The sequence below is a fragment of the Polypterus senegalus genome, chromosome 4 (genome assembly GCF_016835505.1).
Source record: "Polypterus senegalus isolate Bchr_013 chromosome 4, ASM1683550v1, whole genome shotgun sequence".
In the NCBI taxonomy this organism is placed as follows: domain Eukaryota; kingdom Metazoa; phylum Chordata; class Cladistia; order Polypteriformes; family Polypteridae; genus Polypterus; species Polypterus senegalus.
The window spans coordinates 136,037,168-136,049,558 of record NC_053157.1 but is presented as its reverse complement, the minus strand read 5'-3'; the positions used below and the strand labels follow the sequence as shown (position 1 = coordinate 136,049,558).

Sequence of the window (12,391 nt, the reverse complement as noted above, 5' to 3'; positions counted from 1 at the left end):
TTACTGCCGTCACGGATTATTTAAGGAGAAGAGGAGGAGACGAAAGAGGAGACCAGCACGAGGAGAGAGAAGGAGAACAACCAATAACGCATTCACGATTAAAACCTGCCTGCCGTTTCATTCCATTGCGCTATCATCCAGTTTGTATTTCATTCATCCGGACTGCCTTTCAACCTGCTTACGCTGAAGACCCGGGTGAATCATCATTCGCCGCGCCGAGGAATCACGGTGAGGTTATTCCAAACGCCGGGAAATACGAACATTACTATCGTCATTAATCAGTACCCGTATTCAGGACATTTATTTCACGTACCGGACTCAAGTTCATGATCATTCCGTTTGCCAGCCATTTGTCGTTTGTGTGGTGTGTGTCATATGTAACGTGGACAAGGGAGGGGATTTATATATATATATATTGTCGGGTTTGCTGTGGGATTGTTGGGGTGGAGGAATATTTGAGTGTACATTTGTCTTGTGGCGTGTCTTGCCCCATTTAATACATTTATTCTTGTTTCCTTTTACATTCTGCTTATTGTCTTTGCTTTTCAAACCGTCGATTGTGGGGAAAGTTAATCTGTGTAGGAGTACGGCTTGACAGGAAAAGGTTTCTCAGTTAATTATCCAGGCCACAGGTCTTGGAGGTGTAGCTGCCGGCTGGGAATAAGGGGTCGGCCGTTACAACTCATCATTAAACTGGGCACAAGATCACTAATATTTATACCTTTGTGTTGGTACAGACAATATGCATTATTGGTCCTTTTTAACATATTTAAAAACTTTTTGAGTATGAAAGGGGAGACAAGGAAACAAATGGCTTAGTGAGCTCACTCTGTTTAAGTTCTATTTTAAAATTATATCACTGTAAACTCATATTCTTGGTATTGAAAATTCTGAATATTTTGATCCAATTCTACAGAAAGTTTTCTTTACATATTTAAATAATTTACTTTTTTTCATATTGTTTACTTTTGTTCATCATTGCTCCCAATTGACAACAACTCTATCTGGGAGTTTCTGATCTCCATTCACCATAAAAACATAACATTAAAATATTTCTTTGTCATTATTAACAAGCAATCCTAGGTAAGTAAAAAAATAATATATGTTAAAGGAATACTCCATCCCAAAAAGGATCATAATTATTCCACTTGTTCTTTGTTTTTGTTTTTTAAGTGGCGTTACCACAAATAACATTTAACACTTTAGGGGCTTGCATTGTTTTCAGTTCATCTTGCTGCAAGTTCTGACAGATTGATATGTATGGCAGATCGTAGGTTAGCCCAGAACAACTTATGCTTGTTTTTATCTTGGGGCCACTCCATATAGGTCTTTCTTGACATCAGATCTTTGAGTTTATAATATTTTGATGGAATCAGGTAATGAGGAATGGGCTCCAACAAAATCAGAATCAAATTTTCAGTATTTTCTGATAGCAGCTGATGCTGAGCAAAGTACAGTTCATAATGGCACCACTCACTACTGATGAAATTGGTAGATAAAACAAAGATGGATTTGTAGCTCTTCTCAATGCATGTAATGATGTTTTCAATTATACTTTTTCCAGCTATAAAGTTCCTTTCATGGTAACATATCTTTAATGTGCCCATCTCTTCCAGGTTTGGAAGAAGATACTCCTTGACCCAAATGGAGTCATCTTGACTATAGGAGACAAAAGCATTGTATGCCAGATCTCGTCGGGTTTCTAATATCTGTTTTGTCTTTGCTCTCTGCTTTGTTTGTGTCCACTGCCACATCATTCGTAGATACCAAGAGGCGTCAAAATGCTTACACAGCACTGCTATTGAAATAACAATCACTATTAATGGAATGAGAATGGCTGTAAGCAGAAGAGCTAGATTGCATGATATTTCAAACATGTGAAACTCTTCCAACAACGTTCCATTCAATGCTTCTGGTTCACTGCAGCTGTATAATTTAGGCCACCCAAGCAATGTAAGTTTGGATTTGTCCCTATTTTGAAGAAAGCTTAAACTGCAATCACATATATAGGGGTTTCTGCTAATATCCAGTTGTTTCAGAATCTGGCAGCTATCAAGAAAATCTGCTGATGGAGTCTTTATGACATTGCTGCTCAAAAAGAGTAATTCCACAAAATGAAAATTTTTACAATCAGGGATATTAAACAGTCTGTTTGATGACAGGTTAATCTCTTTTAAAGCATTCAGAGGGACCAAATCTTGTGGTATGCTGGTTATTTGGTTGTACTGTAGGTCCAAAATTTGTACCATAATGGGTATACAGTGAAAAACGTAACTGTCAAGAGAATTAAAAGATAAATTTAACTTACTTAAACTTAGTGGCCAATAGCAGTTTCTAGATTCACTTGTAAGCATGTTAAAACTGGCATCTAATTCTGTTAATGCCTTCATATGCTGGGTTCTTACACTCAGCTTGTCAAGATGCATTAGCTTATTCCCTTTTAAAATTAATGTGTGTAATAAACAAAATGTTTTACAGGCAGAGACTCCAGGAGAGGAAAATATCTCATCTGAAAAAAAATTGTCTGAGAAATCTAACACCTCGTGTATGCTGTCAGTTGGGCAAGTTATATGGAACAATGGAGTTTCAGAAATTTTAAGATTTTTAATCTTCATGTTAATTATAACATTATATACATTTGAATTAGAATATGCCCCCCCATTAACTTTTGCAACTTGTACTGATAATGTTTCAAATGGAAGAAACATTTCTGGAATATTCCATTCATTATTTGTAACAGTCACAGTTAAATTATATACATGAAGCTTTCGTCCTTGTAATTTGGAAAACAGATTAACAGCTTTGAAAAAACAATCGAAAGAGATTTGGAAATTTGTTAAATACATATTAGTCAAATTAAAACTTACAAAACTAGAAGAAGCATATGAGAAATCGGAACAGTATTTTTTCACATATGCACTGCCAATAATCTCTATGTTTGTTGAAATTTCCAGTACATCTGAAAGAAAAGCACCCACTTTATCCACATTATCATTAGGGAATACAATAACAACTGTGTTTGTGTTTATCCAATCTAAACTATTTTTTTCATAATTCCAGGGTTTCCTTATTTCAATAAAAAAAATATTTAGCCTAATACCTGCAATATTCTTAAGGTCATTTCTTTGAAGTTTTTCAGCACTAACCCTTAGAAATTTAAGATTCACCACTGACTTAAAAGCACTTCCTAAATTTAATGCCATAAACTTGTTTGAAGAAATATCCAAATATTCAAGTTCAGGAAGACAGACTAAAAATTCACAGGATATATTATGCAACTCATTGTGTGATAAATCAAGATACTTGAGTTTCTGAGTGGATTTAAAAAGGTCATCTTCAAGTTCTTCTATATTATTAAATGACACATTGATGAGCTTTAAATCTGTCATTTCAGCCAAATATGCACTGTTAAAGCCACTTATATTTTGGAGGGACAGATCCAGAATTTCATTTGGTAACAGCGTATTTTCAACAACAGAGTTCTGGGAATTCCAAAACAAATTTATCGGAAATTGCTGTTTTCCTTTGAGATTGAGCCTGTCTGCATCACAAAAAACTGTACTCCACAAAAGTATTAAAATGATGTTCATTTTTCTGGTCTATGGAAATACACAGGTGTACTCTGGTGGTCAAAGTCCAGAAAATGTGGAAAAAAATGGTGAAATCAACTGTACAAAAAGAAAAAAACACATTAATTATGTAAGGTTTAAATTTTCAAAATAGAAATATGTCAAAAACTGACTATCAGTGTAACAGCTGGTCATTCTCAAACTTACTTAATCCAATTCAGAATTAGAGAGGGCAAAAAAGGGAGCATTCACATTTTGTACATCGGCAAACATAAACTAAACAGTGAAAAATTAGAAAGTAAGTGATTATCATTCAGTAAGCCTTGCTTTGAGAAGGTCAAGTAGCCCACAGGTTCACAAAACAAAACTGTGCATGATACATGCTCAGGCGTAAAAATATTTATGTTAATGATGCAGTGTTTGTAGCAATCTTCCATATTTTATTCCTACCTGCATGTACAGTATGTTTCATTTATGTACTAAAAAATCTGTTTTTTTGTCTCACATCTCTTTGTGCTAAAGGAAACTACAGTATATCAATTTTTCTTTTCTCATTTCAGTTGTGCAACTATAAAATCATTACTGTACATATAACTGACCACATTAACGAGCAATTATACAAGTAAGAAACTTATTTTTTCATATTCTGTCACAAGATCAATAACACAACTCAGAAAATAAATTGATGTAATTTTAACGACAAAATAAAAAATGCTTTCTAAACCATTCAAATTATCGCATTCATTCCAATTAGCAGTAAATACTAAAGGACAACATTTTTATCCTTTACTAGCAAAATACCTAAACCTTGGAGATAGTGTGTTAAAAAGTAATGAAAAGAAAAGGAAACATTTTGAAAATAGCGTAACATGATTGTCAATGTAATTGTTATGTCACTGTTGTGAGTGATGAGTGTTTCTGTCATATATATATATATATATATATATACTGTATATATATATAGATATATATATATAGTAATATACACATATATATATACACACACACATATATACATACATATATATATATATATATATATATATATATATATATATATATATATATACACATCCACATATATATATACATATATATATACATATCTACATATATACACATACATACACATACATACATACACACACATATATACACACGGATATATATATATATATATGACAACAACACTCATCACTCACAACAGTGACAAAACAATTACATTGACAATCATGTTACGTTATTTTTAAAATGTTTCCTTTTCTTTTCATTGCTTCTTTAACACACTACTTCTCCTCTTAGCTTGGTATTTTGCTAGTATATATATATATATATATACTCAGCAAAAAAAGAAACGTCCCTTTTCAGGACTGTGTATTTCAACAATAATGTTTTAAAAATCCAAATAACTTTACAGATCTTCATTGTAAAGAGTTTAAACAATGTTTTCCATGCATGTTCAATTAAACATAATCAATTATTAACATGCACCTGTGGAATGGTCGTTAAGACCTTAACAGCTTACAGAAAGTAGGCATTTAAGGTCACAATTCTAAAAACGCAGGACACTAAAGAGACTTGTCTACCGACTGTGAAAAACACCCAAAGAAAGATGCCCAGGGTCCCTGCTCATCTGCGTGAACGTGCATTAGGCATGCTGCAGGGAGGCATGAGGACTGCTGATGTGGCTAAGGCAATAAATTGCCATGTCCGCACTGTGAGGCGCCTAAGACAGGCTACAGGGAGACAGGAAGGACAGCTGATCATCCTCGCAGTGGAAGACCACATGTAACAACACCTGCACAGGATCGGTACATCCGAATATCACACCTGCGTGACAGGTACAGGATGGCCACAACAACTGCCCGAGTCACACCAGGAACACACAATCCCTCCATCAGTGCTCAGACTGTCCGCAATAGGCTGAGGGAGGCTGGACTGAGGGCTTGTAGGCCTGTTGTAAGGCAGGTCCTTACCAGACATCACCAGCAACAACGCCGCCTATGGGCACAAACCCACCTTGACTGGACCAGACAGGAGTGGCAAAAAGTGCTCTTCACTGATGAGTCATGGTTTTGTCTCACCAGGGGTGATGGACGGATTTGTGTTTATCGTCGAAGGAATTGAGCACGTCTGGGACCTGTTGGATCGCAGGGTGAGGGCTAGGGCCATTCCCCCCAGAAATGTCCAGGAACTTGCAGGTGCCTTGGTGGAAGAGTGGGGTAACATCTCACAGCAAGAAATGACAAATCTGGTCCAGTCCATGAGGAGGAGATGCACTGCAGTACTTCAAGCAGCTGGTGGCCACATAATATAATATTTACACATTAAGTTTACTGAAAGTAAAAACAGTTGAAAGTCAGAGGACGTTTCTTTTTTTGCTGAGTATATACATACATACATACACTCTTTGGGGTGGGAGGAACTGTTGCTGGGGGTAGCAGAAACCATCAAGGAAGAAAAATGAAAAACATTATTTGTACAAAATCTTAATTTATTCATCCACTAGCAGAATACCCGCACTTCGCAGCGGAGAAGTAATGTGTTAAATAAGTTATGAAAAAGAAAAGGAAACATTTTAAAAATAGCGCAGCATGATTGTGAAAGTAATTGTTTTGTGTATTTGGCGGCAGCATCACAACGTTGTTTTCGTCTAGCTGCATCAGAAAATGTACCACGACGTCTGACACGCCTTCTTTTTACTGTTTTCTCACAGCTTGGATTGCTGCTGTCATAATGGGTTTGAGTCTATATATATATATATATATATATATATATATATATATATAAATACTAGCAAAATACCAGCTTGTGAGAAGTAGTGTGTTAAAGAAGCAATGAAAAGAAAAGGAAACATTTTGAAAATAACATAACCTGATTGTCAATGTAATTGTTTTGTCACTGTTGTGAGTGATGAGTGTTGTTGTCATATATATATATATATTTACACACACACACACATAAACATATATATATATATACATATCTATACATATACACATATATACATACATATATATCTACATATATACACACACATATATACACACATATACATACATATACATACATATCTACATATATACACACACAGCTATTTCGTATCAGTGCAATACGCTGTTTGTTAAAGCAGTTGACTCCGCTCTTACGTGCAATAACAAATCAAATCATTCAGTTGTCTTTGCTCATATGTCATTTTAGAGCTGGACGCCAGGCATCTTTTTTTGGCCACAAGTTCGTTTCTCTTTGGTGTGAGGTTCTGTGTTGTGGAGATTCTCAGGATGGATTGCAGGTGCTCATCAGTGAGGCGACTCCTGTGTGCTGTTTTGTTAGTCTTTATCACTGAGAAGAGCTTCTCACACAGATATGTGCTACCAAACATGCACAAGGTTCGAGCCGCATGTAGACGGACTTTTTTTGTTCATCAAAGTCACCAAAGCGCCGTGCAAACTCAGTGCGCAGTGCGCTCAGTTTATCAGCAAAGTGCGTATTTGGGAACACCGTAGTGACGACTTGGTTTAACAGTACTTGGCAACAGGGAAAGTGGGGCAAGGTGAACTGGTGCATTTGTGTCTCCCATAAAAGCAGCTTCACTTGAAATCACTTTGTGATTGTGCACGGGTTAAAACGTCCGCTGAAGTGTCAGATTCTTATTTAATTATGCTGTTTTCTGTATCTTCTGAATTGCATTCAGGTTACCCTGATGCAAGGCAGCTGAAGCGCTGCATTATGGGATCTGTAGTTTATTGTGTTACCAGCGCTTCATATACCGGGCTTTAATAACAATAATACAGTATATAAAATGATCTCGGGGCGGATATAATTACGCCGGCCGGATGTGGCCCCGACCCTTGAGTTTGACACATATGGACTAAATAGAACTTGAAAAGATATGTTTTTCAAATGTGATCGCGCAATTCAGATAGAGTTGACGCACTACAGCCTGCATGCCTCAATGAGTCATCCTCCCTCGCTCTTACTTTTTTACCGTTCATCTAATGAATACACTGAGTATGGCTTTACCAAAACAATCATTGATGGCGAATAAAGTATCCATTATTCGAGTATGTAGAGCGGGATATATATATATATACATATACACCCGCGTATATGCGGAGAAGTAGTGTGTTAAAAAGGTAGAAAAAGAAAAGGGAACATTTTAAAAATAGCGTAACATGACTGTCAATATACAGTATTTGTTTTGTGAGTGTTACTGAGTGTTGCTGTCATCAAGGATTTGATTATCATTATTTCTTTCAATCAGGTTCGTATTTGTAGGATGTGTTGTGTTCAAGTTACATTCCGTGTTTGTCAATCGTTGTAAAGATGACAGGTTTCATTCATCGATTCGTTTCTTACTGCATCAATAAACAGCTAGTCTTCTTCTTTATCTGAGACCTGACACACTGCATGCACGGGTTTTTTTTACACTGTCTTCCTTTAGCGGGACATTGACTTTTTCCACCGTGTGCTTTGTTTCCACAGTAGCTGCATTTATGAATATGCTTATCAGGCGCTTCATATTTTTGCTGCCTTTTCAATTGTGTAATTGGTTTTGTTCAGCTCTTTGGAACTGTTGCTTTTATCTGTGCACTGCGTCAGTTACGTGAGCCGCTCGGTGTACATGCATCGAAGTTCCCCAGTTGTGCTGGTGCCATCTCGTGCTATGTCCATAGCTGTATTTAATGTTACCTTAGTCCTGGCACTTAAAACTTTCTCTCGCAGTTTCGCTGAGTTTGTGTCAAACACTACCCTGACCATCTCATCTTCCTCTCCATAAGCACAGTCCTTTACCCGTGAATATTTACCCGTGGCAGTTTGCTATTGGATTGCCGCTGACGGACGGCCTTATATGGGCAGGCACTAAATTACAAGCGCCAGCGCAGCCTGTCTATGAACTTAATTTAAAGTGTAGGTTTACATCGTGCTTTGTTTCAAGTAGCAGAACTCATGAATATGGTTGTATATGTCACTTTCGCCGCTTCTTATTGTTTAGCTGCCTTCTCAATTATATAATGCATGTTTTCTTAAGCGCTTTTTTGAGCTCTTCCTGGTTTTCTATGTACTGCGTGATTACGTGGGCGGCGTGATGATGTCACGAAACTCCGCCCCACGGCGTTGAAGCTCATCTCCATTACAGTAAATGGAAAAACTGCTTCCAGTTATGACCATTACGCGTAGAATTTCGATATAAAACCTGCCCAACTTTTGTAAGGAAGCTGTAAGGAATGAACCTGCCAAATTTCAGCCTTCCACCCACACGGGAAGTTGGAGAATTAGTGATGAGTCAGTGAGTGAGTCAGTGAGTGAGTCAGTGAGTGAGTGAGGGCTTTGCCTTTTATTAGTATAGATATATACATATATATATATACATATATACATACTTATACATACATATCTTCATATCTATATACTTATATACATATCTACATATACATATACACACCTATCTACATCATATATACACACACATACATACATACATACACACACACAAATTATATATGTGTGTGTGTATGTATGTATGTATGTATGTGTGTGTGTGTGTGTGTGTGTGTGTGTGTATATATATACAATGTAGATAGGTGTGTGTGTGTATATATATATATATATATATATATATATATATATATATATATATATATACACATACACACAGGTATATATATGTGTATATATATGTATGTGTCTATATGTGTGTGTATAGCTGTGGTCACTGAGTGCAAGGGAAAAATAATAAAATGTAGTCTATAAGTTATTAAACAGTAAAACATTAACGTTTTAAGAAGTAAAGGTACATTGAGCACTACTGGAGTGGTTGCGGGTAAACTTAATTTTAAAGAGGGTGTAACACAACAGGTAAGTAGTACTAACAGCAGATAAAATGTATATAGATCATCTCTCGGTAGTAGATTCCTTTTGAAAGGCGCTACACGACGGCTGTGGTATAGAAATTACATTTTCTATGTGAACGTCCAAATTTCTGCCTCTGGTAATGTGCCTTACCGGCATTACCAGCAATTAAAGAAAATTAGTTTTGTGTCCTCTGCAGTGTTAAGAGAGAAAGGCTTTGGTTTGGGAGAAAAGGAAAAATTGTGTAAAGAAAGGTAAGTTGCCTTTTTCTTTTATATAGTGTAGAGAGATGTTTTCGCCGACGATATGAGCGCCTTTTGGGGACAGTCGCGGTGGGTCTTGTGTAGACTGGTGAGACGTCCCAGCCATTAATCGGCTGTGATAGCACTGTCAGTCCTCCACTCTTGTGTGTGTCTTTACAATCCGAGCTGACGACCTCATAATCGTACACATGCAAAAGAAAGTGTGAAGCGCCTTAATATTACTTTGCTGCAGTGTAGAAAAGGGGTCCCATGTTTGCACTTGTCTGGGCTATAGCTCAGGGGGAGGATGAAAAAAATTAAAAGTGCTCACTTTGACTTAAGGCAGAAGCGCAGTCAGCGTCTTAAAGGCGGCACAGCTATCTTGTAGCGCCGGCTGCTCGACTTTTGCTGGGCAGGAGACGGCAGTTTTTGCAGACACGTTCACATGATCAAAAGTCTCCGCGCTCTTTGGAGGTCATTTATATATATATATATATATTAAGGGTGCAACGATACATGTATCGATATTGAACCGTTCGATACAGTGCTTTCGGTTCGGTACGCATATGTATTGAACGATACAAAATTATATACAGTAATCCCTCCTCGATCGCGGGGGTTGCGTTCCAGAACCCCCCGCGATAGGTGAAAATCCGCGAAGTAGAAACCATATGTTTGTATGATTATTTTTATATATTTTAAGCCCTTAGAAACTCTCCCACACTGTTTATAAATATTCTCCGCACAGTTATACAGTAAACCCTTGTTTATCGCGGTTAATCCGCTCCAGAGAGATAAATGAATTTCCACGAAGTAGTATTCTTTATTTATAAATCTAATATTTTTCGCAGTTAGAGCATAGAAAACCTGTTTACGACCTTCTAAATACGTTTTTAACATTATTAGAGCCCTCTAGACATGAAATAACACCCTTTAGTCAAAAGTTTAAACTGTGCTCCATGACAAGACAGAGATGACAGTTCTTTCTCACAATTAAAAGAATGCAAACATATCTTCCTCTTCAAAGTCGGCGTAAGGAGCGGAGAATGTCAGAGAGAGAGTAAAGTAAACAATGAAAAATCAATAGGGCTGTTGCGCTTTTAAGTATGCAAGCACAGCGATAAAGCAGCGGCAATGAAGGGATCAATGCGAAGGTAGCCTTTCAGCATTTTTTACAGGAGCATCCCTATCTTCTAAGCAAACAGCCTCTGTGCAAAAAGCCCCTCTGCTCACATCTCCTCAGTCAAGCGCAGAGAACGTCAGAGAGAGAGAGAGAGAGCGAGATTAAAGGAAACAATCAAAAAATCAATAAGTGAGCTTTTGGACGCACCTCGATAAAGCGGCATTTCTTAGATGAGCGTCCGTATCCACTAGGCAAAAAGCTTCTCTGCAAACAACACCTCAGCACACACCCTCTCCGTCAGGCAGAGAATGTCAGAGAGGGTGAGATAGAGGCAGAGACAAGCAAACAATCGAGCACTGCGCAGGAGGCATATCTTATAGCATTGAGGAGTTTTAGTTAATATGTAATACATGCTCTGATTGGGTAGCTTCTAAGCCATCCGCCAATAGCGTCCCTTGTATGAAATCAACTGGGCAAACAAACTGAGGAAGCATGTACCATTGGGTGTGTTTGTTTTATATTCTACTAAGTATAGAAAATACAGTCAGGGATCCCCAAATAATGCAGAACTGTATGTGGTTGATACCTTAATTTTAGAACATTTCAAATGTTTCAAAATATATTTAGGAAGGCATTTCTGTGCAATACATATTTTTATTTAAGTTGTTTTTGTTGTATATGCAGCTAAGTGCTAGCACTCCAGAAGATGAGTGTGAGGGGAGGTCCATCAGAGAGTGGTTCATTTTATGGGCACATGATATGTTCAATATGCTCCTGAGAATATACCCCAGAAGAAGGGTATAGCATAGCTTTTATTTTGGAAAGGGACCTTTCTCTGTAATAAACTCGTTTCCAAACTCTTTTATTTTTTTATTATTTTGTTTTTTCAGCAACATTTAATTTAAAAACTGTATTTTTGAGTTAAAAGAAATATATATAATTTTAATAAATTACAAATTAAAAAAGGCATGAAAATTTTTTTGTATCGAAAAAATATCGAACCGTGACACCAAAATACCGAACCGAACAGTAAATTTTGTGTATCGTTGCACCCCTAATATATATATATATATATACATATATATATATATCTATATATATCTATAATAATAAAAGGCAAAGCCCTCACTCACTCACTCACTGACTGACTCACTCACTCACTCACTGACTCACTCACTCACTCATCACTAATTCTCCAACTTCCCATGTAGGTAGAAAGCTGAAATTTGGCAGGCTTATTCCTTACAGCTTACTTACAAAAGTTAAGCAGGTTTCATTTCGAAATTCTACACGTAGCGATCGATAGCGATCGACAAAGTCCGCCATGTTGAACTTTCTTATTTATGGCCCCATCTTCACCAAATTTGGTAGACGGCTTCCCTGCGCTAACGAAACCGATGTACTTACTTATTTCGATGGTATGGCGCCACTGTCGGCCGCCATATTGAACTTTCCAACGTGACCAATTTTCAAACTTCCGTGTAGGTAGAAGGCTGACCCCATCTTCACGAAATTTGGTAGGTGGCTTCCCTGCGCTAACCAAAACCGATGTATGTACTTATTTCGGTGGTATGATGCCATTGTCGGCCGCCATATCGAATTTT

The 12,391-nt window shown here is 37.1% G+C and overlaps 1 protein-coding gene across 4 annotated transcripts in view; it reads right to left on the bottom strand.

The window, feature by feature from the left end:
• Positions 1-975: 975 nt before the first annotated feature.
• LOC120527649 (toll-like receptor 6) overlaps positions 976-12,391 on the bottom strand; it is a 23,742-nt gene continuing 12,326 nt past the window's right edge. For 2 of the 4 annotated variants that reach the window (XM_039751291.1, XM_039751292.1), the window contains exon 3: positions 976-3,668. In XM_039751291.1, coding sequence (XP_039607225.1) covers positions 1,227-3,590 — 2,364 coding nt within the window. In that variant the 5' untranslated portion in view covers positions 3,591-3,668 and the 3' untranslated portion in view covers positions 976-1,226. The remainder of the gene's footprint in view (positions 3,669-12,391) is intronic. The other 2 variants (XM_039751293.1, XM_039751290.1) reach the window with 2 other exon arrangements.